The 27,778-nt window shown below is 36.3% G+C and overlaps 1 protein-coding gene across 1 annotated transcript in view; it reads left to right on the top strand.

The window, feature by feature from the left end:
* Positions 1–27,778, top strand: part of LOC127441556 (semaphorin-6B-like) — a 163,675-nt gene that overhangs the window by 127,199 nt on the left and 8,698 nt on the right. Inside the window, exons 11-16 of the mRNA XM_051699122.1 lie at positions 11,610–11,741; positions 12,776–12,925; positions 14,052–14,231; positions 20,112–20,252; positions 22,756–22,833; positions 23,146–23,204. Of these exons, the coding sequence (XP_051555082.1) occupies positions 11,610–11,741; positions 12,776–12,925; positions 14,052–14,231; positions 20,112–20,252; positions 22,756–22,833; positions 23,146–23,204 (740 nt within the window). The remainder of the gene's footprint in view (positions 1–11,609; positions 11,742–12,775; positions 12,926–14,051; positions 14,232–20,111; positions 20,253–22,755; positions 22,834–23,145; positions 23,205–27,778) is intronic.

Raw genomic sequence — 27,778 nt, forward strand, 5'->3', positions numbered from 1 at the left:
TCCCAATCCGTAAACATTAAAACTCTCACTGTTTCAAAAGTACAGCCTCAAGACATAAACAAAATGTGTCTTAACAAGATTTTATTGTGATAAAATCACTTACTAACCTTTACTGTGTAGTTATATCCAATTTTACAACTTTGTTGCCATGACAACATTATCAACAAACCCTAAAACAACCACAAAAATGGCAATTTAAACAACTTTACAGCCCTGATAATACACAAGTTTTAACAGAAGAATTCATTTAAGTGGTTTTAAAAATTATAAGCTTCACATTTCTGTCTTTAATCCCTCCAAAAATTGTCCCCATTCACTTACATTTTACGTACTGTACACAGCACTGTAATCCAGATTTTAACTTTTTTTTTTTTTTTTAAAGAAAAGGAGTCTAAATTATTTTTTGTGGTAATCAACATTATGCCACAAATGCTGTCGATTGAGCTTAACTTGTACTGAATCCGGACCACGTGTTGGCCAAGAGCTCAAATCTGCCTACGCATACTTGCATAAGTATGTTTCTGGCCTTAACCATGGTAAAATCACAGTGATGCACAGGCTTATTGCTTTTATAAAATGGTGGGAACGGCAATATGAAAGAAGGCACCAATGTTGAATAAATGATTACATTTCTTGACAATAATGATAATCACAGTAAACAATTCTGCAACTAGTATAATGTATTAGCCCAACTATATGTTGTTTACGGTTAAAGATAAGCTAATAATCGATTTGAACAATATTTTTAAATGATATTTACACTTTTCCACCTAATTGGTTAGGGTTCTTTAATATCGGGTTAACTGATAAAGTTACAATAGACATTACATTTAAAAAAATAATTAAGTGAGGGGCTTTGTACAAGTGTATACCGAAACTAAAACTAATTCAATTCAAATTAATAATTTGTAGACTGTGCACAATATTAGTTTTGTAAAGCAGTTCGCCAGAGTTTAGTAATAAATAATTAAGTTGTTAAAAATGCCTAAAAGCAGAATTAAACAAGAATTAAAAATTGGCTATGCATATCCGTTATCAGGCACTTTAACACAAAAATCATATAATCGGTATCGTATAGGTCATTAAAAACCACTATCGGTCGATCTCTACTGACAATTGCTGAGCAATGTAGCAGTGCATTGGTGCATTATTATTGATTCATTGGCTTTCTTTTTTTCCATGGAACACAAAAGGAGATGCAATATGTTAGTCGCAGTCACAATTCACTATCATTGCATCTTTTTTCCAAACAGTGAAAGTGAATAGGAACGGAGTCATTCTGCCTAATATCTTTTGTGTTTCACAGTATTAAAAAAAAAAGTAATATGGGTTAAGAACTAAATGAGAGCAGAATTTTCATTTTAGGGTGAACTACCTCTTAAAGAGTTTGAATTATCCATTTTATAGATGCATATTTGGAGTTTTTTAATAAAATGCTGCATTTTTCACAGTAGTTCTATAACGTCTGAAGGGAGGACTCTTGTCTGCTGTGGTCCGGGTATGTTATATGCCCTAGAGTATGGCTGAGATTCTGCGCCATAGTACAACCAGCATGAAGTCCCTTCTGCTTTCTGCTGTGTCTGTTTTTCTCGTTTAGTCCACATTTCTCAAACCCTTGTGGCGTCTCGTCTCAAACGGAAGTGAGTGGCTTTGCCGCAGAGCTTTGTGTGATGAGGTGATTTTGGCCCATCCACTTCAGACCCACTGGGCTGCAGTTACACAGGCACTGTGCCAGGATGCCTTTAAAGTAGTTCACGATAGGTGAACGGGAACCAGTGCCACAGAGAGGGAGAGGGAGAAAGTAAATCTTGTTTGTCCAGCTCGAGGTTTACAAGGCTGTATATCACTGCATCTGACAGCTCACTGGCTGGATTAGAGTTGTAGGCCACAAAGTTCTGACAGTTTATTGGCTGTAGAGATGTTCGCAAAATGGCTCACATTTAAACCCTACATATCTTCCCATCTTGCTTTACAATGTTACCAAACAACAAAACAGATAAATCAACATTTATTTTGAAGAAGAGTGGTGCTTGCCTGTGCCAAACTCACGATACTCACGATACTTAGCTGTTGATAAGAGTGGTTATATAGTTGCTAAAGTGATCTGAGGAGTTTTAGTGTGTTGCTATGTGGTTGCCAGGGTGTTCTGGGGGGTTGCTAGTGTATTTAGCATATTCTAGGTGGTTGCCTACTGGCCCAAGTCAAAAGACCATGGATCAGGTTGCTCCTTTTGGGCCTCTTGAAATAATTATATATATATATATATATATATACTAAATTCTGTTGTTTTTTTGTTTAGTTTCAAATTCAATGTATTCCATTTAATTTTTTCAGGATTTCATGTTTTCATTCAATTTTATCATCAAAAGGGTGTCTAATCAAACGAATTCATAAAACCATATCGAATTCATAAAAGCATTGACCATATCGTGATTTGAATTTGATTAATTGTCAAATTGTCATTCATTTCATCCTAATTTTGTCAAATTCTGTGGAATCCTGTGTTTTACTTAAAAATTAAAATTATGACTCAATTTCTGCTATTCTGTCCGCGTTTCCCGCATTGCCGAAATCATAGGGCCCTACTCCTTCAGCATAATTATTGGAAATCCAAGGATTTTTCTGCCCATTCTAGTTTTTTTTGTTCAAATCCCTAACCTTATAGCGTAATTGTGTGTGTGTGTGTGTGTGTGTGTGCACAGGTTTTGCTATACTTGTGAGGAGCAAGACTTGAGAATCAACCTGTTCTGTGAGGACATTTCTGGCTGTGAGGACCTTTTGGGTGGTCCTCACAAGGGAAATTGCATATTAAATTATGTTTTTTTGAAAATGCAAAAAGGTTTCTGTGAGGGTTAGGTTTAGGGGTAGGGTTAGGGGATAGAATCTATAGTTTGTACAGTATTGCGCACGTGTTTGTACATACAGCGCGCATGAATGTGTGTGTGTGTGAAAAGGATAGTTCACCCCAAAATGAAAATTCTCTCATAATTTCCTCACTCTCGTGTCATCCCAGATGTGTATGACTTTCTTTCTTCTGCTGAACACAAAGAAGATTTTTAGAAGAATATTTCAGCTCTGTTAATCCATTCAATGCAAGTGAATGGTGGCCAGAACTTTGAAGCTCCAAAAAGCACATTAATGCAGTGTAAAAGTAATCCATAAGACTCCAGTGGTTTAATCCATGTCTTCAGAAATGGGTCTGGGTTCAAAAGAGAAAAATATTCAAGACATTTTTTACTATAAATCTACTTTCAAACAGCCCTCCTATGCACGTTCATGAGAGTTCTTCTGTTTTTTGCCAATTTGCATTCTTCGTATATTTTGCCACCTACTGGGCTGTTGTGAAAATATGATTCATTTATCTTATCCATTGCTTCATCCCTCCCTTTTTTCTTTCTTTCTCCTCCCTGCCTAGTAGGTGGCGGTATGTACAAAGAATGTGAATCGCTAAAAGACAGAAGAAGAAGAACTCAGTCCTCTCATGAATGCGGATAGGAATATAGAATAAAGGAATCAGCACTTTTGAATATATGAATTTAACCACTGGACTCGAATGGACTACATTTATGCTGGCTTTATGTGCTTTTTGGAGCTTCACTATTCATTGGCCACCATTTACTTGCAATGAATGGACCAACAGAGCTGAGATATTTTTCTAAAAATCTTTGTTTGTGTTCTGCAGAAGAAAGAAAGTCATACACATCTGGGATGACATGAGTGTGAGTAAAGGATTAGAGAATTTTCATTTTTGGGTGAACTATCCCTTTAAATACTTTCTCCAATCACAGCTTAAAAAGAAAGTTCACTAGAATGACAGAATGGCAGCCTCAGTCACCATTCACTTTCATTGTATGGTCAGATGGTGCAATGAAATTGAATAGTGACTGAGACAAGCATACTTCCTAACATTTCCTTTTATTCAATGAAAGAAAGAAGAACACAATGTGAGTGACAAATAATGACAACAGTTCATTTTGGGGTGAACTAACCTTTTAAGAAGGACCAATATTTAAGTTTGACAGTCTACAGTATGTGTTGTTTGTCCCTTCTTCTTTTAAATTGTTGAGATAATTACATGGTTGATATACTAAGGTAATAGTATACAAGATTGCAAGAGGTGGTGAGGGAGAGAGAGAGAGAGAAAAAAAACTGCTATCCAAGGACATCTCTGTTAACTCTGTGTAATCTTTGGCACAGATGCCCTCCATAATGGAGGCAGGTGGCAAGCTCAAGCTGACCTCCAAATCAGTCCATTAACACCATGCACAATGCCACTTTTCTGTTCAAAATGCAATCTGTTCCCATTTTCCAAATGAGACCCTTAATTCCCAAAGCCCTTCAATTACTCCAGCTGACTTCAGCGAATAGCTCATCTTTAACAGATCAGACCCTGTCTGTCTTATCATATAATTAGTGGACAATATTGCAAAATAATTGAGCAGAAATGGAATGATTACAATTGGATGAGCAGTCCTCATTATATCTGAATGGGCTGTGTGGCAGGGAGGAGGGCGGGGAGGGGCCAGGTCGTGATGCTATACACCAGTGTAACACAGTTCAATGGAAAGGAGGAGGCGAGAACTGGCATAACAATATAAATAATACTTTAATAATAAACTTAAGCAAAAAGACAAACACACACAGGTGTCAGGCAGCTACCCGTAACTCTCTCACTGTCACACTGCCGTCTCTGGTTGCCTTTATCCCTCTCGGGCTTAATCAGCTTAATTAGGGGCCTGGTGTGTGGAATCACGGCATGGCAAAACCCTCTGCCCTGCCACAGGCTGATTCTTATCTGGTTCTCTTTTTTTTATCTAGACATATGCAGGAAGTGTGAGGGCTCATCTGTTCTGTCATTTGCACTCACAGGGTGATGTACTATAGCTAGTGTAGTGCCAAATTCTAGCCCCTCTCAAAGTCAATCCTACCCTCTTGGGCCCATAAACAATTTGCATTGGCTGAAGGAACGGTTTGAAGGTATTCTATATTTTATAAATCCTAAAATACAGCTTGTTAATATACAGTAGTCTTAGCCTCAGACAACACACCCATGGACTGCCTTCAGTCTGTTTACTGTCTGATGCATATTGTACACAAAACTAGCAACACGTGAGAATATCTCAAGCTCCAATTGAGAGATCTCAAGATCAGATGGCTATACAACTTCTGGAAATTAGGGTGCACAAGTTTTCATCAGAAGAGCTAATCTCTGGACTTGCCAAAGTTTGCAAGGTAGAGTTTTGTTTGAAACACTAAGTACCAAGTTCTTGGTCAGAATAAGCTGGAAAGTTCACTAGACTTTATGCTAAAAGGGTTATTCTCACCAAAAACTGATTTCACCCAGGTCACACAATATATATATTTTTTTGTAAGTTAACATTTTTACAAATTTCCAACATTTTTAATACTATTTTCTGTAGTATGTCCTGATAAATTATCACTACCACAACTGATAGGGTTGTCACGACACCATAATCGTATCTTATGATGCTATACCAGCTAAAGTGTCACAATACCAAGTAGTATCACGATACCACACGGTAGTGTGTTAATTCTTTTACACAGTTTGTCATAGCAAAGGTGGTTCTTAGAAACTAGCCATTCCACTTGTTTCTCTGGAAGTGGTGAAAATAAATGACAGATGAACAGGGAGAAGGCTCTAATGGACTAACTTGTTACCTAATACATTCTTAGTTTGATGTAAATAATAAAATATAAATCTTCACCGCATCAAAACAGCCAGTTCAAATGGCAACGGTGTTAAACTTTTATTCCATTATTTCTGTGATTATTTGAATGTTGGTAACATAAAAAAGAAGATATTGTAACATTGAAGACTATTTTGAGCAGCTGTTTCATTATTACAACTGCTTCAGCCCCTCTCTTCTGGTAAACAGCATCGTGAATGCACCAGTTTGATCACACGGCTCAGGGACGTGATCTAATCGTAAATGTGAACTTAGCGAAGTTACCGCCACTATGCATTTGTAATTGAAAAAAAAAAAAAAAATTTACGACGTTCGATTATTCAGAGAAACGGTAAATCTGTAAAGGTTAAGATAAAGCATTTAGGTTAAATGAAGTGGCACTAACCCGTGTGTATTCTACAGAAGCAGTGGAATGTGTCTGAAGTGGTGTTTCCCCCTTTGCATTGAAACCTCAGTCGACATTCTGGGGAGATGGGTTTTCCCAGTCTCATCAGGCAAAACCCAAAATAATTGCAAATCCATATTATCCATTAGGAGACAGGGGCAGTGGTGGCTCAGCAGTTAAGGCTTTGGGTTACTGGTCAGAAGGTTGGGGGGTTCAAACCCCAGTACTGCCAAGATGCCACTGTTGGGCCCTTGAGCAAGGCCCTTGACCCTCTCTGCTTCAGGGGCACTGTATCATGGCTGACCCTGTACTCTGACCCCAGTTTAGCTGGGATATGTGAAAAAAAAAAGAATTTCACTGTATAATGTGTGATAAATAAATATAATTAGTTAAATTAGTAAATTAGGCGCAACCATTAAATTAACACACTGGGATTCAGATGTGTATTTGAAGCATGGGAAAACCACACATTGAAAAATAAACAATACCATATAAGGGGCAAATTCTAAACAGCATTTAAAGGGCACTACATGAAGGGGACACAACTCACAATCATATTTTTAATGTTATTGCAGACATAGGTCTGATTCAAATGAAGGTTTTATCAAAAATAATATTTACTACTGCACATACAACATAACTTACGGTACTACCATTTAAAAAATACTGTGTATTCCCTCTATGGGTTATTGACCCTGACTACCACCCCTGGAGTCGCAAGTTGGAATCCAGGGTGTGCTGAGTGACTCCAGCCAGGTCTCCTAAGCATCCAAATTGGCCCAGTTGCTAGGGAGGGTAGAGTCACATAGGGTAACCTCCTTGTGTTCACGATTAGGGGTTCTCACTCTCAGTGGGGCGTGTTGTGTGTGGATCGCGGAGAGTAGCATGACTCTTCACATGCTGTGAGTCTCTGCGGTGTCATGCACAGCGAGCCACGTGATAAGATGTGTGGATTGACTGTCTCAGAAGGGGAGGCAACTGAGACTTGTCCTCCGCCACCTGGATTGAGGTGAGTAACCGTGCCACCATGAGGACCTACTAAGTAGTGGGAAGTGGGCATTCCAAATTGGGAGAAAAGGGGATAAAAATAATAATAATAATAATACTGTGGCACCGCCAGTATTTTGAAGCTTTAATATCGCGATACTACCGTAGCACCTGTCTATCGTGCAACCCTACCGCAACAGATAACCTGGGCCAAAAAATTAAAAGCTGATTAAAAGTGATAGGTTTTTAACTTAATATGTAAATGTAGTACAAGCTCTAAAAAAAATTATTAGTTTGTTATCTAATTCAATAAAAATAAAATGTATCCTATTACCACAACATGTCAGCCAATTTCACACCTTGTTTTCTATATTTTTCAGATTAAGCTAAATCATTTTTAATAACTTTGACAAATGGCTGATCTAAAGATAAATTACCATATTCTCCTTTTAATAATTGATAAATTGTTCAAAACTTTTCTTGCCTAAATTCTTCTTAAGGTATTGTTACATGTTTCAATAATGATAACTAAGTTGCGGAATTGAAGTTGAAAGTTGCGGTCATGAGAATTAGCTATAATTTATAGTTGGTTAGTGTTAGGAATTTTCATGCTTGGCCCCAAAGTATCAAGTCAGGTCTGCAGTCGCTGTCTCGATCCAGATCCTCATGAGGGGAGAAACTAATGACACAGACACTTAAGTATGCATCAGATATTTCTCGTACTTTATTGTTCAGCAAAGCATTAAATATCTTTGTAAGGACAGGAAAAGCAGTACATTAACTACATTATCTAATGAGATTAATCAATACCCTATTTGGAAAGAAATACATACAGATTCAGCATTAATTATGTAAATGAAACAAAATATTCTAGAATAGAGGAGTGATGTTCAACTTCTGACCTCAGACACTAGGAAAAGAAAAACAGGAAACCCATTCCACATGATTTCCGTTACTGACACACACACACTATGAAAATAGGAACTGAGTACTAGCTGTGAAATGTCAGCTTGAACATATGTCAACTGATAGGTCAACTAAGAGGTGTTCCTTTTCTCACAGTTAGTCAGTTAGTCAGTTAGTTAGTTAGTTAGTTAGTTAGTTAGTTCGTTTTGTAATGTCAAATAAATAATTTTTCTTTAGTACTGTTTTTTTTTCTTTTTTAGTATTTAGAAACTCTGTGTGTCAAGATTGAAAAAATAATTTATTTTTATTGAATATTGATAGATTAAAATGATTTGTGTGAAAATAAATCATAACAGAATGTTGTTTTGATAAAAATTCATAAAAAAAAAAAAGTGTCAAGGGTTATAGTGATAAGGTGTAAATATAGGGACAATGCCCCCATCTTTTTTACCCCAAATAATATCCTTTCACTTATTGGACACTTTTTCAAAAATCAAAATGTTTTATTTAATCACCTTCAATAAAACTGAAAATGACAAACAAGTGTCTCAAAACATATGATAATATTATGGAACATAAATTTACATACATTTGCAACATTAAAAAAGCATTTAAATATTAGATCAGATTACCTCAAAATCAAACTTTAGACATTGCATGCAGTGATCTCATGGTTCAAGAAAATTCTGCAGTGTAAAGTGACAAACAGACATTTAGGAAAGTGCTGTGGTAGTTTTTATTGCTGTTTAGTGTTTTTGGGAAAAAATAAATCAAAAGAGCCTTTTACCCAGGAGGCCTTTAGGCCCTTTATATCCTACAAGGTTCATGATTACGATTTTTATATAGAAATCCTTACTGCCACGGTTCAAGCATAGCTCAAGACAATTACCTAATAGTCAAGAGTCTAGGTTTATGAGACTTAGGTGTTTAATTGTCAAAGGATACATGTTTTCTATTCTTATTTTAGGCTTCACAGTAGATAGTTGCTGTGTTGTAGTCAATGTAATATTCAGACAAACTATATTGAAAATATTAATCATATTATCCTCATTGAAGAACAATTAAATTATGTATTTGTCTAACCTGCTTCAAAAAAATAACGAAAAAGGAATTTTGATCATTAATTACAAACAGTTACCTCTAGGGTGGTAGGATTTAGACGGGAGCTTGGATTAAGCACAACACCATCATTCAAGGACAACGAGGTTTGGCAGATGAGTCTTTCCCTGTCTTTGATCTAGTGTTGGCCCAGTATTGGTCAAATGTTGGCCAGTGTTGTCTCAGCAGGTCTAGTGTCAGGTGAGGAGTGCAGACAAGTCATCTCCTCCATATTCCAGCTGGACTTCACACAAAACCAGCCAAATCTGTCCTCAGAACAGAGGATGAGAGACCATGGGTGAACTCACATGAAGGATTTCATCCTTCTGTTGTTCCGCAGTCTATCAGTTTAAGTCTATCAGTTTAAGCACCCATCTTTACTCTTTTTTTTCTCACACAGAGAAGTCCTAAATCTTACATTCTTATAGTAAGTATTATTAGATACTGTATGTTTTTAGATATTAGATAAACTGTTATGTAACACACCTTAGCCCATACATGCCACCATAAATCCTAGTGCATCTTAAAGCCCACACCATGGGCCTTTTTTAAAGATACTGTATCAAATGTTTGTTAAAAATGTCTAACATCTCAATTCAGCATATTTTATGGAAAAAGAACAATAGGCGTATTATTTTGAAATGATCGATTTAACAGTTCAGCTTTTTCCCCCTGTAAATTAATAACTCAAGAAAATTATGTATTTTCAAAGCAGGACATTAATTTCTTCTGGTATATAAGGTAAAAAGTAACTATATTCCTATGATATATACATTTATGCCTTTGGCAGACACTTTTATCCAAAGCGACTTACAGTGCACTTATTACAGGGACAATCCCCCTGGAGCAACCTGGAGTTAAGTGCCTTTCTCATGGACACAATGGTGATGGCTGTGGGGATTGAACCAGCAACCTTCTGATGACCAGTTATGTGCTTTAGCCCACTACGCCACCACCATGAACATTAAAGGCAGACACTGCTAATTCACATGTATAGTAGAGTGCATTCAAAAATACAAAATATAAAAAAATGTATATGCATCTTCTTCTTCTTCAAAAAAAAAAAAAAAAAAAAAAAAAAAAAAAAAAAAAAAATGTAAATCAGTGTTGCAGAGTAAGTGATAAAGAAGAAACTTAGCTTAAAACCTAAAATTTGATTTGTGAAAAAAAAAAGAAAAAAAGAAAAAAGAAATAAATTGCTTGGTCTAATTTTGACATAATCTGTTACAACAATATTGTTACCACAGGATTTTCATGCTTTGACAAAAAGTGCCAAAAGTTCCTATAATTAAATCACAGGTCACCATTTCTGTTGAGAAATAACAAGAAAAATCACTTGACCCAAAATGATGCATGTATGCATCAGAGCACACTGGAATAGATCATTTCATATGTTGCACATGGTTGTGGACTGCCATAAAATGTTCTCAAATGAAAAATACATGATCAGTCAATTAATAGACATGATTTGTTGTCTTGTTTTGTCTGAAAACTGAAATCTGGGCAGATAAGGGGATCCAGGTTCCCTCAACTGTCCATTTGAACCCCCATTGTTTGAATAACACATGGTGAACACCTGCAGACCAGAACACACTCCCTACCTCACCACACACTCACGCACCATTGGGCTGTACATGAACAGTCTGTTCTCTTGCCCAGGTCCTGTCTGTTTATTTTACAGTTTCCGCTTCCATGCCTGATATATGATGTTCTTTGTCTTCATGTACATCAAGCATCAGACACTTTTTGTTTTAAAATCTTTTCAGTTGTTTGCTTTTTATTCCTAATAATTGTGTATTTAAAATTATACCAATGAGTGTATAGCAATAGTGTATATGTGGTAACATTTCTGTAACTCTTTATCACTTTATCCTGAAAGTTTTTAGAAAATTGCATAAGAGATCTCAACCATGTCACAAACTGTGCTCAGATATCCCATGATGCCAAAGTCTGCAATCAAAATTCAGAGATTTCTGCATGAATGAAAAGATTTCATATCAAATTCTTCCAAGACCAAATGATGCTACTCATTCATTTTATAGCTCTATACTTACTGTACATTAATAATGTCAACAATTTTCTTATTTCTGTCTGTTTTATTTTTCCTCTTTTAGGAGAAACATCTAAAACCAGGTGGAAATGTTGCATAGCTGAGCTAATAGATTTAGAGGCTAGTTAGATTTATGTAAAAATTATGACATCATTTGCAGTATTTAGTGGAGACTTGCTTTTTCATCAACCTGAGTTTATTAATGTGATGTGAGTGGCTGTGGAGACACTCTATAATGAGACGCAGATTGATCGATGAGTCTGTCTGCTCTGGAAAAAGAGTAGTTCTGTTTTGTGACACATCACTTTGGCTTGGGCCCATAGTGACAGTGTGCGTGTACTTATGAAAGTGTGTGTGCGTGTATGTGTGTGGGAGTGTGTGTGTGTGTGTGTGTGTGTGTGTATCATCATGTTAGAGTTGTGGATTGAATCACTGGCAAGTCTTGATCCTGTTGTTACTCTGTGATTTTACCCAGCATCCCCGGCTCAGCAGTGTGTGCGTTTGACATGCAGCAGCTGGCACGTGTGTTTGAGGGAAGATTCAAGGAGCAGAAATCACCAGAGTCCATATGGACACCAGTACCTGACGAACTGGTACCTAAACCCAGGTATTCATCGGGGACTAACCCCAAGTATACAACTTTTGTCCTGTCCCCAAATCAGTTAACCTTATATCAGTTTGTTCTATCGCTTGTTTTATTGTTCATTCTATCATTCGATCTCTCTGCAGTATATAGTTCATTATAGTGTTTGTTTGTTCTGTCATTCATTCATTCATTCAGTCTATCAATCTATCTATCTATCTATCTATCTAGTGTTCATTCTATTGTTTTATCTATCTGTCGTTCATTCTATCGTTATCTTTTTTCTATCAGTCATTTGTTCATTCGTTCACTGATCTGTTTGTTCTATCCTTTGTTCATTTGATCTATCTGTTGTTCGTTATTTCTATCGTTCATTCATGGTATCAATCTATTATTCGTTCGTACGTTCATTCTATCATTTGTTTGTTTTATCGATCATTTGTTGTCAGTTCGTTCACTCGTTCTATTGTTTGCTCTATCTAACATTTGTTTGTTCATATGTTTTATCTATTGTTTGTTTTTTCCAGCGTTCGTTCATTTTATCTATCTATTGTTCATTCATTTGTTCTATCTATGTGTCATTCATTCTATCATTCATTCTATCTATCGTTCAATGTATTGTTCAATCAGTCAATCAATCAATCAATCAGTCAATCAATCAATCAATCTCTCTATCTGTCTGTCTGTGCCCATATTAAACATGTAGGTCATCTTCCTTGCCAATAATTGTAAGAATATTTAGCTGGTAGACATTTTACAGTTTTTGCCCAAAGCCATGACCCACAGATACAGTAGGTGCACGTACAATCATACAGATCCCTCATTCCATCAATATATTTGATGTTAAAAATTACTGGGGGGTCTCTGCTTAGGCATGAAGCCTAAAGGTCCTGCTGGTGAGAATCAAGTGCGAATCAAAGCTGGAAGACTACTAGACCCATAGCTCTAAACTCACTTGATTCACATTTGTGCGATGACCACCACAGTGTTTTGAGAATGTGGTGAAGCATTCAGTTTGGCACGTTTTCATATCTATTGTGGATCTTTTATGTTCCTAGGCCTGGAGGCTGTGTTGTCCAGGGTTCGAGATTCAGTTCCTCCAACACTCTTCCAGATGAAGTGCTGAATTTCATCAAGACTCATCCTCTGATGGATGAGGCGGTCCCCTTGCTGGGACATAGACCCTGGATAGTCAAGACCATGGTGCGGTAAGAAATATACTAAGCACAAAAACCCAAGGTGTTATAATGAAATATCAATAAAACTAGAAGTGCTTGATAAACGAAGTGTGTTTTTGAGAATTGAAAAGGTGAGACATAATTCTTGAGGCCTTTCTCAAAGCCCTGCTGCTTAGTCTGAAATTTGGTAAGAAATCTTGAAACAAAGCCTAAGCTCTGCTGTAGTAGAGCTAATGTTAGCACACTCAAAGGACATCAGTCTGTGATCATTTTACTTAAAGTGCTCCTGCAGTCTTTCTCAAGGTTAGAGAAATAAAGTTTAAATATAAATCCGAACCTCAGAAGTGCTTCTGTCTAGAGCAAATTGCCTGAGGCCTTCAGACTTGAGTAACTGTGAACAAAACTTTTCTGAAAGGAGAAAAATTAATCTATAAATCATCTCTCTTTTTAGAATTTTATTGAAATAGCCACAAGGCCCCTTCAAGATAATGAGAGGTAAATTATCATAGGAGAGTGGCACTGTAGTTGTCTTGAGAGAAAAAAAAAAATCACATTTGGTTCAGAATCAATGACAGACCATTTTTGCTCTATATTCATCTTGAAAAAGCGTTAGTGAATGGCTTGAAGAAAAATAGAATCAGCCTAGCCAGATTTTCAAATTTAGAATAAAGTTAAAAGTACACAGAGAGGAAAACTTGATGTAAGCCATCAGTGATTTTGGTGACACTTCTCAGTGCATGCCTGCTTTAATCCAAATAATCCTTTTTAAGTTTGTTAAATAAAAATAAATCCTATTCTTTGCGAGTCTCAACAGAGATAATATTTACAACTTTAATCTCTTACATCCCTTTTTAATTATTCCTTAGGCTGTATTTAAAAATAATACACCAAGAATGGGGAAAACATTGTTTAAACCAATCTGGCTGTAAAATCTAATTGGAAGAGCCACATTTGTATTCCAAGCTGATATACTGTATGCACTTCTGTGGCTTTTCAACTACTATATATTACTTAGAGGAGAAAATGTTAATATAATGAAAACATGTATTAAATATTTAACATTGAGTATTTTATGATATTGTTGTTGCCGATGTTTTATAAAAGCAATAAACTTCTATAAAATGGTGCTTCTTGCTTTTTGCACCTCATTTTTAAGGTACCAGCTGAACACAATGGTGGTGGACACTGAGGCAGGCCCCTATCGGAACCGGACTGTGGTGTTCCTTGGATCCACCAGAGGAACTGTTCTCAAGTTCCTTATCACAACCAGCTCAGAGAACCCATATTCCAACAGCAATATATTTTTGGAAGAACTGGAGGGCTACAACCAAGAGAGGTGGGAATTCTCCTTGAAACCAGTTTAAGAGTCATAAATTAAGTGTATGGCAAATTTCTATGGATTTGTTCTCCCAAAAATGGATGATGTTTGTGCACATTCAAAAATGTTGCTTCAAGATGCATCATGTCAGGTTTGATGTCAGTTATGTGAACAGTGAGGTTGAATTCATTTTCAATCATGGATATCATAAAATGCCTATTGATTTAGTTTCACTGGCCTCCGATCCAGTCTATAAATGAACACTTGTAATTCATAATATAGAATCTTCATCCGATATCAATAATTATACGTTAAAGGGGGCCTGGGTAGCTCAGTGGTAAAAGACGCTGGCTACCACCCCTGGAGTTCGCCAGTCAGCTAGTTCGAATCCCAGGGCGTGCTGAGTGACTCCAGCCAGGTCTCCTAAGCAACTAAATTGGCCCAGTTGCTAGGGAGGGTAGAGTCACATGGGGTAACCTCCTTGTGGTCACTATAATGCGGTTCGTTCTTGGTGGTGAGTTGAGCGTGGGTGGCGTGAAGCTTCCTCACACGCTATGTCTCCGTGGCAATGTGCTCAACAAGCCCTGTGATAAGATGTGCGGGTTGGCAGTCTCAGACACAGAGGCAGCTGGGATTCGTCCTCCACCACCTGGATTGAGGCAAATCACTACACGACCATGAGTACTTAAAAGCACATAGGGAATTAGGCATTCCAAATTGGGTGAAAAAGGGGTAAATCCAAAAAAAAAAAAAAAAAAGAGTCATATGGCAAATTTCTATGGATTTGTTCTCCCAAAAATGGATGATGTTTGTGCATATTCAAAAATGTTGCTTCAAGATGCATCATGTCAGGTTTGATGTCAGTTATGTGAACAGTGAGGTTGAATTCATTTTCAGTCATGGATATCATAAAATGCCTATTGATTTAGTTTCACTGGCCTCCAATCCAGTCAATAAATGAACACTTGGAATTCATAATATAGAATCAATAATTATACATTAAGGCCCATTTTAGTAGAATAATGTTATTTTATAATGAATTATTCCTTTAATATTTTTCCTTTCCAAAATCAGCTTAATCAGACAGCTAAAATCAGCTGATACTTGTATATTGTGTATCCCTAATGGATATCTTTAACCTCCTGAGACCCGAATATGATTGCTGTGTGCAGTATCCATTTCCTTTTTTATTTGTAACTAGTAGCATCTAATAAACAAGCAAATTAAAAAAAAAAAAAAAATAATAAATAAATCTAGAGCAAATAGTTTTCCTAAAAATGGATGTCCACATATGTGGACAGCGGGACTAAGTTGTGACATTTTAAATAATACCAAGTTATAGAAAATCAGATTTTTTTCATCAAATTTTTTATTATGTTTCCAGGAGTGTTGGTTATTCATATTTTTGAGAAGTTACAGACATTACAGCTGATTTTCTGTAAAGCTGAATAAATTATTCTTGTTCAAAGTAATGACCAGCATCATCTAATTACTGCCAACCATGTTCAAATAAAATGTAGCATTATAAATTCTGAATCTAATTATTGATTACCATTGTCCCATGTTTGCATGGTGCTAACATGTTCTGCAGCCTGTAACTGAACTTCTGGTCAAATTTTATGAGCGAATGCACTTAGCTGCATAGAAAGCTGTAGGATGTCCCCTTGCTCCCTTGCTCCCTATTTAGTGAATGACTTACATTTTTTTGTACACGACAACATTTAAATTAAAATTAAGTGAAATGACCAATAGATGTGTTAATGTTGAAAGTTATTAAAAATAACTAACATGTTATTTACATTTTTGAGGGAATAATGTCCCAAAATACACGTATGTGGACATCATGTTTATCAGCACACTGACGCGTGAAAAATGTATGGATTTTTTAAAGCGGCATATCAAACGACACTAGAGACGCTACTCTTTATAGCTAAGCATGTTTCAATGAAAAAAACGTAAAGACGTTTCTTACCAGAGGCACTTTTGTTGGCTCTGCGGTCATAGAAGAGCTTCATGGAAGTCGACACCATGATGTTGTATCACATGACTTGTGCGCCAGAAGTTTAACCCTTAAATGACACTGTAGAGTGTTGTGAACAGTGTTCAATCAGTTTAAATTAATTTAAATTATGTGTTGTCGTTTAGAAAAACAGCTGTCAGTAGTACAGTATCAACCAATGCAAATACATTTTGCAACCATAATGGACATAATGGATCTTTGGTCTTTACCTTCCTTTTCTGCTTCCAGATTTTATTTATTTTATTTATTTACATTTGTTTGATCAAAGCAGTGCCCAATGGTTGTTTACTTTCATTGACATTTAGCTGTGGAATAAAAACTTACAATAAATGTGAATAATAAAAACTGACAGTAAAAGAGTACAATATATCCAACATCAAATGCAATGGAAAAGATAAATCTATGATTTATCTGTAAGCAAACCACAGTGCATTTGAAAATGCCTACAAAAGCAGAAGGAGGTCAAACGATCCCACAGAGTTTCACTGATTATTTCAGTATTAGTTTGTGTGTAGCAATCTGCTGGATGAAACCATGGCTGGTGTTTTGAAGATGAAAGGCATTACATGTCTGGAGGAAGAACAGTGAGGTTCAGAGAGATGCATGCTGGGAGATGAAGGCGAGTTGTGTAGCGGTTGAGATAAGGTTCTCAGCAGGACACAGTTCTTGGAACACACACTCACCTGAAAAAAAAGAGATGACTGTGTTTGGCTAACCTTTTGTTTTACCTCAGGTGTTCTCTGGATGACACCCAGACTCTCACGCAACTTAAACATTCCTGCATTTGGCATATAGATATATTATATGGCTAAAAGTATGTGGACACCTAAACATAAACCCATTTGTGCTTGTTGAGCATTTAATTTCAAAACCATTGGAATTGATAGGGAGTTGGTCTTCCCTAGCAACTGGTTGGTGGAACAAGGCTGCAGAGATGTGCTTCCATTTAAATAGAAGAGCAACAGTGTGGTCCAGCCGGTCTGGCCAGTCAAGAGCTGCATCCGAAAGTAGGCAGCTGACTTGCTGCCTTGTTGCCTATCAATTACTGACTTTTAACCGAGAGCGTTTTTGAATGAATGGAACTTTAAAGGAAACTGGTCTCAGAACAGTTTAAAAGGCACCTTATTTTAAAAGTTCTTTCACACCAGACTCAGTAAATGGACCTCGCTTTGTGCGCAGGGACATTGTCATGATGGAACAGAAAAGGGTACTCCCCAATCTCTTGCCATTTATTGTATTTATCATTGTTTAGAGTAGATGTTTGATATTGTTTGAACTACTGTTCTGGAGAGTTCTCTGATGTGCCAATGTCATCATTTAATTAGAAATTTTGCAATAATGTAATGCACCATTAGTTGCTTGATAGTTTATGCGAGTTGGAAACTGGCCAACTCTGAATGAAAGTCTGTTAGTGTGGATTTTATTTTGGGCTTTTGCCACTTTTTATAGTCAATTATTGAGCAGAGAGAAGAGTAATAGGATAGAGCACATGTCCACTAGGCCACGACTTCAACATTTTGTTGTGATTTTCGGTATAGTAGAGGAAATGTTCACACTTCTGCAAGTGTGCTGTGTCAAGATGCCTGTTTCATAAAAGGACCATATTGTACCTTTTTTTTTTTTTTTTTGCATTTTATGCCCCTGAATTCCACTTATAATGTTAGTCTAGATTTTTTCGTTTTACTTTCGTCAATGTCCACCCCCTCTCTGACCTTTTTGGCTACCGTATCTTTAAGATTGTGAGCAACCTCTGTAATGACTGGCTAACCTCTTTGCACATTAACGCTGCATGGTACGCATTATGTTGTAATGATAGAATATATTTCCACATTTAATTTTCTGACATAAAATAGCTCTAATAACAAAAATAAAAGATAAATGGTCCCACTTTATATTAGGTGTCTTTAACTATTATTTACTTAAGCATTTCATACAATGTGCTTATTTTGTATAACTGTGTTGTTACATTATATTTAAAGTAGCTGAATTTAATTACATTTGTAGTTATGCTGTTAACCTTACCCCTAACCCTAACCCTACTCTTAAACATATTTGTACCTCAACCTCAGTTGCAGCAAATGTGAATCATGTGAGAATTTTGCAGAACATGTAGTTACACAGTAAATTCACTGTATTGTATGTATTTTAATGTTAGTGCAAAGTAGTTAAAGACACTTAATATAAAGCGTGACCAGATACTAAAAAAAAATAAAAAAATATACGTTTTGTGAAAATGTTACTATATGGCAGCTCTGTACCACAATAGAAAATAGTCCAAAACTAGTTGTTTTATTTATTTATTTGTATGAAAATTATAATATTTCTTTAACTTGTGTATTTATAGACTTGGAACTCCTAAAAAAATAAAGTGAATCGTTATCATGCGTTTTTCGATACTGTCAATTATCGATGTCATTTTCATTGTCTGTCCCCACTGTTGTCATTCTGTGCACTCTTCTTGCCCTTTACATAAAACATTGCATGGTTCATTTTTGTCTGAAAAGTAGAAATAAATATCATAATTGTACTATTTATGCATAAATGCAAATATATTATGGTAAACACTTCCAAATAAATGAATAAATGCAATGCTATTATCAATAAAAATTTCCAATAAGAAAATGCATTAGGCCAAATGTTGAGCGTGGTGTCACTGTCCTTTTCTGCATATTGCAACCCCCTTCAGCATATCGCGGTGCCGTTTTGCGTCCCTCTTCAGCCAGTCGCAGCCCCGTTCGGCATAACGTGGCAACCTGCTTCAGCTTATCGTCGCCCGTTCGGCCCCGTTTAGTGGCCGGTTCTCCCTATGGCCAGTCCGCCCCTGCTTTTTGTGGTGTTAATGTGGCATTGATTAAATTGGGCACGGCATTTCCCTTCCCCAGCATGCATTGCATGGGACAGGATTGGAAGAACAAGTGTTAAAATTATGTGTTATTTTATGCATTTTTGAACAAGATGAGAATAGGAAGAGATTTGTTAATGTTTAATGTTCTGTTATATTGGTATTTTAAAAAGTGTCTGTTTTGCTGGAGTTTTAGAGGTTACCGCTGTGATTGGCACTAGTGCTTAAGTTGAGGATGGATTTTACTTCAAATGATTCTTGATTTGAGTGCTGCTTAGCTCTATAAGCAGTTGCTAATAAATTGACAGTGCAACAGTTTCACCATCCTTACACTGGCATGTACTAATAAATAATAAAATAAATAAAGTTGGACCAACATAAGAATATTTGTTAAATAAACCTTTGTAAATCGAATCTAATGAAGTTAAGTTAAAACTACTGTAGTACATTCATTTGATGTACAGTAATCTAACTAAATTATGTTGGCTCAATGAAACAAGGAAGACATTAATTACTTTTTAAAAAAAAAACACGTTCTACAATTCAATTAAGTAAGGGTAATGACTTTTTGGAGAGTTGCCAAATGCCAATGTATCTATTTTCTTAATTTTCTATAAAACTCTATTAGATAAAGTTGCAGCAAAGATGTAACAAAAATCATCATGTAGAAGAAACATACCGAAATGTGTTTGATTTGAGGAGCACTTTAGCAGGTGTCACCCTGTAAGGGTGACCCTGGCAAACGTTAAAGACTGCCCTTTTGTTTTCAGCACTGCTTTATGTTTTAGCCTTCTCTGACAGGTGAGAACATGAAAGAAAATAAATAATTGCCATATGGCTACACAGTACCATACTGTATATGAGTCTTAATTTAGCACATTCCCACCACGTTGCTGAGCAACAAATAGCCTTTGATATGTAAGCGTGTACATAAGATGTTGGGTGCTAATTAGTGTTAATGTAAAATGTGTTCTGGGGAGTGTTTATTAATGAAAGCTCATGAGTGAGTGTATTGATGGATTTAATGTGTGTGTAGGTGTGGCGATGACTCCATACAGGCACGGCAGCCTTTTTCTTTGACCCTGGATAAACCCAGTCACACCCTGCTGGTGGCCTTCCACTCCTGTGTGGTGAGAGTTCCCGTCGCACGCTGCCAACTGCACTCCAGATGCATGAAGTGAGTACACACACTCATTCAAATTCAGTCTTTCACTAGTTGTCACTCGGGGAAGGGTTGTATCTCAGTAACAATAAGATTCAAAAGTCCAATTGCGCAAATATGTGTTTTCTCTAGCAGAGGTATTGTATGTTGGTTTTTAAACACCTAGTTCAAAACCCTCTTAAATTAGAACATTTTTATGAATTCCACCCTCCAAAATACCATTTCACTATCAATATATTTTTGTTATAGCTAGGGTGACCATATTCTGGCGATTTAGGTGATTGGTGGGGGTTGGAATAATAGGGTTCAAAACAGTGTTACTATGAATGCAAAATTGAATACAGTGAAAAAGACACTCTATTAGCATAACATAAATATATATAAATAAATACAAATTTCCAACATTCTTTTGAATGTCCATGTACTAAAATGTTTGATGCAATGAGTGTACCTTCATTTACTATTACTATTATTTTGAATGGCCATGGAAAATGAAGCAATGTGTTAATTTTACCTGGTCGCAAAAAGTAGTCCGTTAATTTACCTGATGAACTTTCACCTTTTGCTGACCCTTTATGCTTCGCAGAGCTAATGTGTGCTTCTAAATCACTTGCACCTTTATTAGCAACTGAAACATAAGTGACAGCTTTACATGTCATACCTTCTGCTTCCCACGGATCTCGACCTGGACGAAAGCATGGGAATTTTTTGTACAAATCTTCTGTAAATTTGCACTTTCATTTAGGCATTGTTTCCACTCAGCTGTCATTTGCTGCTACTGTCAAGCAACTGTTTGATGCCGAACACAACAGCGCTTCGTGCATTCACGGAGAGATTGACAGGCAGGAATTTGGCCAATAGTTGCTGCAAGCCTCTTATAAATCGACCAGTTGGTGTGCAAGAAGGCGGGACTTACAAAGAGGGATTAAAGCAAAGCAAATATGCACGCACACACAATGAAGTATTAGACCAGATGCACATCATAATGCAACTAAAGCCGAATCCCGCAAATTTAGAAATCCCAGCTGGATGCTTTTTTAAGGTCCGAGAAAGAGGACATGTCCGGGAAAAAGAGGACGTACGGTCACCCTATTATAGCTCTTAAACCACATAACTAAACCACACTCGCATGCATTCAGATAAGGGTCAGCTTTATAATGAAGCAGATTTTGTACTTAGCACAAAGGTATTTTCATCAGTTTAGGTAGGGGCAGGTTGTCACATGTGTTTTAAATGTCAAATGTTTACAATTTATCAGTTGCAATATTTTTTGGCTAAAACAATGTTTTTATAGTTTTGTACATTGCCTTTTTCATTGTTGTTGTTTCACAAATCATTTTGCACCTCATTTTACATTTTATATGTAGCTGAAAAGCCTACAATAGGCTGTTTATTGCAGGCATAAATTTAAAGAGAGGTGTAGATTTTTATTTTGTTGTATTTGATAGGGGGTTTTAAAGTTTTCACATGAAACTTATCCCACTGGTTTAATGGCAGGCTCCACTGTAACAAATTACCCCATGTAGTATGACAACATGCTCTACTATTGGGGCAAATTGTCACAAAAGGTCAACGTGTGTTCAATTAATATTCAGTAGCCATTTGTAGCCAGTATTTTAAGGTTTGTGCCTATACTGAAATTGACTTTCAAAAATAAACCTACTCTGAGAAATATTCACTGGAATAAAAAGTATGATAACTAGCCCCGGTTTCCTCTATGCACAAATAAGCACAGTCACTTCCGCATGTACACACAGATTTACTTTGATTCAGTACATATAATTCAATACATATACAAATAAAGTCAAGTTAACTTCCACACATTTACACACACGCATTTCCCATTTTAAATTGTGCCACCCAAACACACGCTGCTTCATCAGCGGCTTTGAAATTACTGTTAACCAGTTTTTACAGTTTCCTTTAGATAAAACACACACACAGGCTCTCTTATACATACTCTTGCTGGGTTTTGCCTGTATCGCACATTTGGAACAGTCTCTTCCTGTGATGCAGTAATGCTGTGCTGTAATTGAGCCGTGATTAATGGGATGGTTTGATTGAGTTGGCTGTCGTTCTCTCATCATGAGGGAATGAGGTATGGCTCAATCTAACCATCTGCACCAACACAACTCTCTCCAGTGCAGTTTGCAAATCTGAAGCACCATGACCATGAGCAACATGTGTATGTTCTTTTGCATCAGTTACTTCTTACCATGGGTGGCACACACACATGCCTTCAATGTGCTGTCTGCAGAGAGTTGAAGCTTTAACCTTGAAGACTATATACATAGCTGAAGAGGACTGATTAGAGAGAATATGAGACAATAGTGAAAACTTCGAGTCATATCAGTCTAATTCTCTTTCTATCTTCAGTTCATGCAGTCTCTGTACATTAAATCTCTGTGAATCCCAATAATTATTGTCTGTTTGAAATGTGTATTCAATATAGAGGATGTGGGTATTGTGCTCTGCAATAACAGAGAAACATTCTGTATGTTTGTTTGTGTTTGTGTAGGAACTGCATTGCGTCCAGAGATCCGTACTGCGGCTGGACTCGAGGAAGCACCTGTTCACTCCTGAGGCCTGGCACCAGGTGAAATATTAAACACACACAAACACTCTTACAGACAAAGCTTGGACACTCTAAGACACTGTTAGGCCAGAAAGTGAATACTTGGCAAATGCAACAACTCATTACATTCAATGCAGATGGCAAGCTCACAACTTAGGTATTATGTTGAAATATGATTCTTTTTTCCGTGGTGCTGTAGATTCAACAGCTGTGCAGGAACATATGGTTCACGTATTTGCGTAGACTAGAGTATATTTCAGGACTTACATGGCCAATCAAATCTGTGAATATGTGCATGTTTCATGTTCAAATACATTTTCTCCTGTTTTGCAGATTACCTTTTGTGCAGGACATTGAATACGGCAACACCTCACATCTCGGAGACTGTGATGGTGAGTTTGTGCACCTGTTTGGGATGCCATGTAAATGTGCCTTCTAGCTTTCAGATATACATCCAACAGGTCTGTCCTTTAATGCAGGGGTTTTCGAACTGGGGTCCAGGAACCCCCAGGGGGCCGCAATGAAAATAATAGAAAACAGAAACTAAAAAATGCACATCTACCAAATTTGAAATGATTACAGTTTCATTCTACTGTCTAAAGACTACTATTTTAAGAATGCTAAGTGCAGCGCTATGCCATAAGTCATAAGCACAAAGTCAATGGGCATGGCCATTAAGTTTTTGTATTTCCGTGCAAGCATGCACAAAGTCTGTGCACAAGTGGGTTTGGCTAAATTGCGCACACAACGCATTAATGGGCTGAGTCAAGTGCAATTTAATTCAGAGGTTTTTCTCTGGTTTTTGCAGCATCTGCGTCCTATTATATAGTCCATTCCCTCAAGCACCAGTGATATAAACAAAAACAACATATTCATAAGAAGCTGGTTGTGTAAATGGACTGTATACAATGAATTAGAATAATATATATATGGACACACTCCTTTTATATGCTTAGAAAATGTTATTCTCATCAGGATTTGGGAATACACTCCGTTTAATTCTAGGGAATGTAAGTATTATTAATAATTTCCATCACCTGACACAAATCATGGCTAGTATAAATAGTGATTGTATCGGCACGCACTTCACTTTTACCTGTCGATTCTGATTTTGTATTGTTCAATTAATTTATTGAAACACGAAAAAATTAAACCACAAATATTTCAAAATTCAAATTACACTTCAAACTAATCGAAAATATAATCAAAATAACGAAATGGTCAAAAAGAACATACAGTATACCAAATCTAAACATTTTATCCTCTCCATCTTCTTTCTCCAGCACCTTTTACAGTGATTAAAAAAATCACTTTATGACAACAGGTGGAAAAATACCTATACAAATTAGATCATGAATACAATTGTAAAAATAAACATAATAATAATAATAATAATAATAATTGAAAAATAAACCATGACCTAAAGATAGACTAACACAAATCTCTATTATAGAAATAATTTTTTGCTTCATAAAATGGCTACATCTCTGATCGTCAGGGACATAATTTGATGTTCCACTATATTTTCAGAGTTTGGACTTGAACTTTATTACCACCTGCTGGTGGAATCTCCAAACGGCAAATGCACTGAGTTTGGACTTTGTGCTGAAAATAGACCTGCTTTTGAAACGTCTTAGCACAATGAACTATTTCTTAGGAAAATAGCAAATTGCACTTTGTGCCACTTCATTTAAATGCAAAACACCCATTGTTAACACTCCCACCCATGCCCACTTGTGCTTTGCGCTGGCATGAAAATTGCACATAGAATTAGTGCTCTTAACAAAATTGGATAAGATATGGTGCACGGTCTGTGCACACACACGAAAATAGAGCCCTGAAAATAAGTTTCCATTGAACTGAAAATACTTTTGTTAAGGTTTATACATTTAACATTAACAGTGAGTAGGGGAAAAAAATACACTGTCAGCTTAATACAAAATATTTTCCAGAAAATATTTTAATAATATTAATAATTTGGCTTTAGTACAATGACAATATAAAATTCAAATATTACAAATATGACAGAAAAAAAAAAAAAAGAAAAGAAAACATATGCACTTATTATTTTTCTCCCACTGTATAAATGGGTCTTTATGCATGAAAATACTATTGCTGCCTTTATATTTTAGGAATGGGATCCCTCCCTATAGGATCATCATATCTGGGGGTCCATGCCATCAAAAAGTTTGAAAACCCCTGCTTTAGCCTTTGCTCAGAGGCAATTCTCCAGCAGTTTTTAACATCAAAGATGCAAGAGACAGAAAAGATCCAGTCCGGTCTGGTTTGAAAGTTTAGTTTAAGCAGTCAAAGTCAAAACAACGACACAGGTTGAATCAGGCGAGATATAGAAAAATAGTGTTGAGTCTTTTCTTTTTCACAATTGACTCCAACTGTATGCCGTTTCTGTGCCATTGCAACAGAGTTTATGCTTTTAAAAAGGTGGAACGATATGTAAACAGAAGATGAATGAACAATGTGAACTTGAAATCAGTTATGTTTTCAAACATTCAAAGAAGCACAAAGCTTAGATTCGCTTTCCTCTCTAAATGGTATTTGCAAGGCTGGGAACACAAAGCTAGCCATCTGGCAGCAAATGAAACACTCTCTGCTGTTTTCACGGCTCAGAAAGAACAGCTTATATATGTTCCAAGGTCTGGTTTAGTCCAGCAGAACTTGGAACAGCAGTCTCAACTCTAAGAGAACTTGAACATAAGCTGGCACAGATGTGCAGATGGACAAGGTTTATAAAGCAGAGGAAATGTCTGCAGACATATAGATTCAGCTGAGTCATACAGGGCAGAATGGACACACTGTATGATTTTTGGCAAATGACATATTTCAGAAAAAAAAACTTTGCCAATGGGGTAAGAAAAATCTGTTTGTTTTTCTTAACCCACTGGCAAATCATTTTTTTTCTTGTTTTAAGAATAAATCTCACTATATTTTGATAGGTTTCTCTGAAATTTTTTTCATGTAAGGATAATTGGATATTTTACTGGAAAACTATACAAAAATGTCAACATGTCACAACAGAGCTGGTCTGGGTTTCTGTGGTACCTTTTCAGTTTCACGTCACTTTTTCTTCCATGTAACACAAAAGGAGATGTTAGTCTCACTCAGCATTTGCTTTCATTGCATCTTTTTCCACGCAATTAAAGTAAAATGTAGACTTTCTGTAAAACATTGCCTTTTTTTAATCTACAAAAGAAAGAACATCATATGGGTTTGGAATATCATGAATGATATTCTGACAGTAAATGATGACAGACTTTTTACTTTTGTCACCTATGTCTGCCTCGGATTTTACCCAAGATCTGATAAGCAACTAGTAAAGGACAAAAGCTTTAGCTTGTAAGGAAATTGACTTGTGAGTTGCTCTCAAGATATAAATAGAGAACGAAACAAAGAAAGAGGTAGGAAGAGAGAGAGAGCCAACACCTGATCCTCAGAACTACTTGACTGTGCTTTAAATTAACATTCAACACAAATCTGGAGGTTGAAGGATGGATTTACAGACAAAGGCAAGGGAGGAGCAAAATTAACACAGAGAATGTAATGAACCCCGGTGAGAAATCTAAACATTAAGAGGCAAACGGGAGATAATTGAAGAGATCTTTCTGAAAAATCTAGACACCTTGATATGATGGAGGGAGAAATAATAAAAATGAAAAAGAGGGCAAGATTAATTGCACTCTTGTAAAACAAGAAAAAAAAAAATTTTAGATAGGGAGTGGTTAGTCTCAGTATTAGACAACACATCTATGACAAGAGCTTTCTCAAAACGGCAAGTTCGAATCTGTTTGGCAAGCTTAATGCAATTTCTTGGAGAAAGGGTGCCTAGGTTTTTATATGTCCACAAGAACAAGAAACAATATAAAATGAAAATGGTCAAAAACAGTAAAGAAAATTAGTAAATTTTTTACAGGTTTTAATCTTTGATACAAGTATATGTTTACATGCCATAAAATCATTGGGTATGCTGTAATTAAAAGTTGGGCAAAATCTTCTGGTGTTTTCTAGTAGACTTTTTTAATAATAGGATCAAATGGGCAGATTCATATCAAGCTTTATTGGCAAGAGAGACTTAAGTGTACATTGCTAATGCATTATAGACATTATACATACAGAAATAAAACTAATTAAATCCTGTTGAAAATTTAAAATCTCAAATCCTTTTTGCATGATTTCGCTTTTGACTTTGGTTCAAATGACAGTGAGTGAGCATTTTCGGGCAATGCAAAGAAATATGGTGGTATCTCTACAGCGGTATGCGGTTGAAGTCTCCATTATCTGTACAGTAATTCCACTCCCATGTTTATTACACTCAGGACCTGCATCGCGCATAATGAAAAAATGTGCAATCAGTTTTTTTGCTAGGATGTGCAGTCGAGCATGCACCTCCTGGAAATTTATATATGCCAATTTTAGCCACACAAAGTGGGGAAAAACATTAGTGATTTTCGTAAATTTTTTAACACATTAAACAGTCAACTATTAATCACAGAAATTAACATGTTAAATTCCCCAGTCCTAAAAATAATATGAATGGAAAAAAAAATACATGTAATACAATGCAAATGTATGTTTTCTCTATTGAAGCCATATACACACAGGTGTCTTTCAAATGATCCCAGATTCCTACAATAAACACTTCTGAAGAAGAACTAGTTCCTAAAGTTCCAATATTTGTCAGTTTGTAGTCTCAAATCTTAAAAGATATTCAGACTTTTGTTTGATACAATTAGTAGCAAGTATACAACATGATCAATCTGGCAATCCGCATGTTGCTGTCGAAAGTTCATGTATGCTGAAATCAACCCCATTCAGATGATTTATCTCCCCTTATAAGAATTTTTTGCATCACTTCAGATGTGAACACTCTAATGCTACGCATTGGGCGGGCAACCCCCATGATGGGTTAGGGAATAGGGTTAATAAAATATGAATTCCTGTTGACTATTGT

Source organism: Myxocyprinus asiaticus, chromosome 5 (assembly GCF_019703515.2).
Source record: "Myxocyprinus asiaticus isolate MX2 ecotype Aquarium Trade chromosome 5, UBuf_Myxa_2, whole genome shotgun sequence".
In the NCBI taxonomy this organism is placed as follows: Eukaryota; Metazoa; Chordata; class Actinopteri; order Cypriniformes; family Catostomidae; genus Myxocyprinus; species Myxocyprinus asiaticus.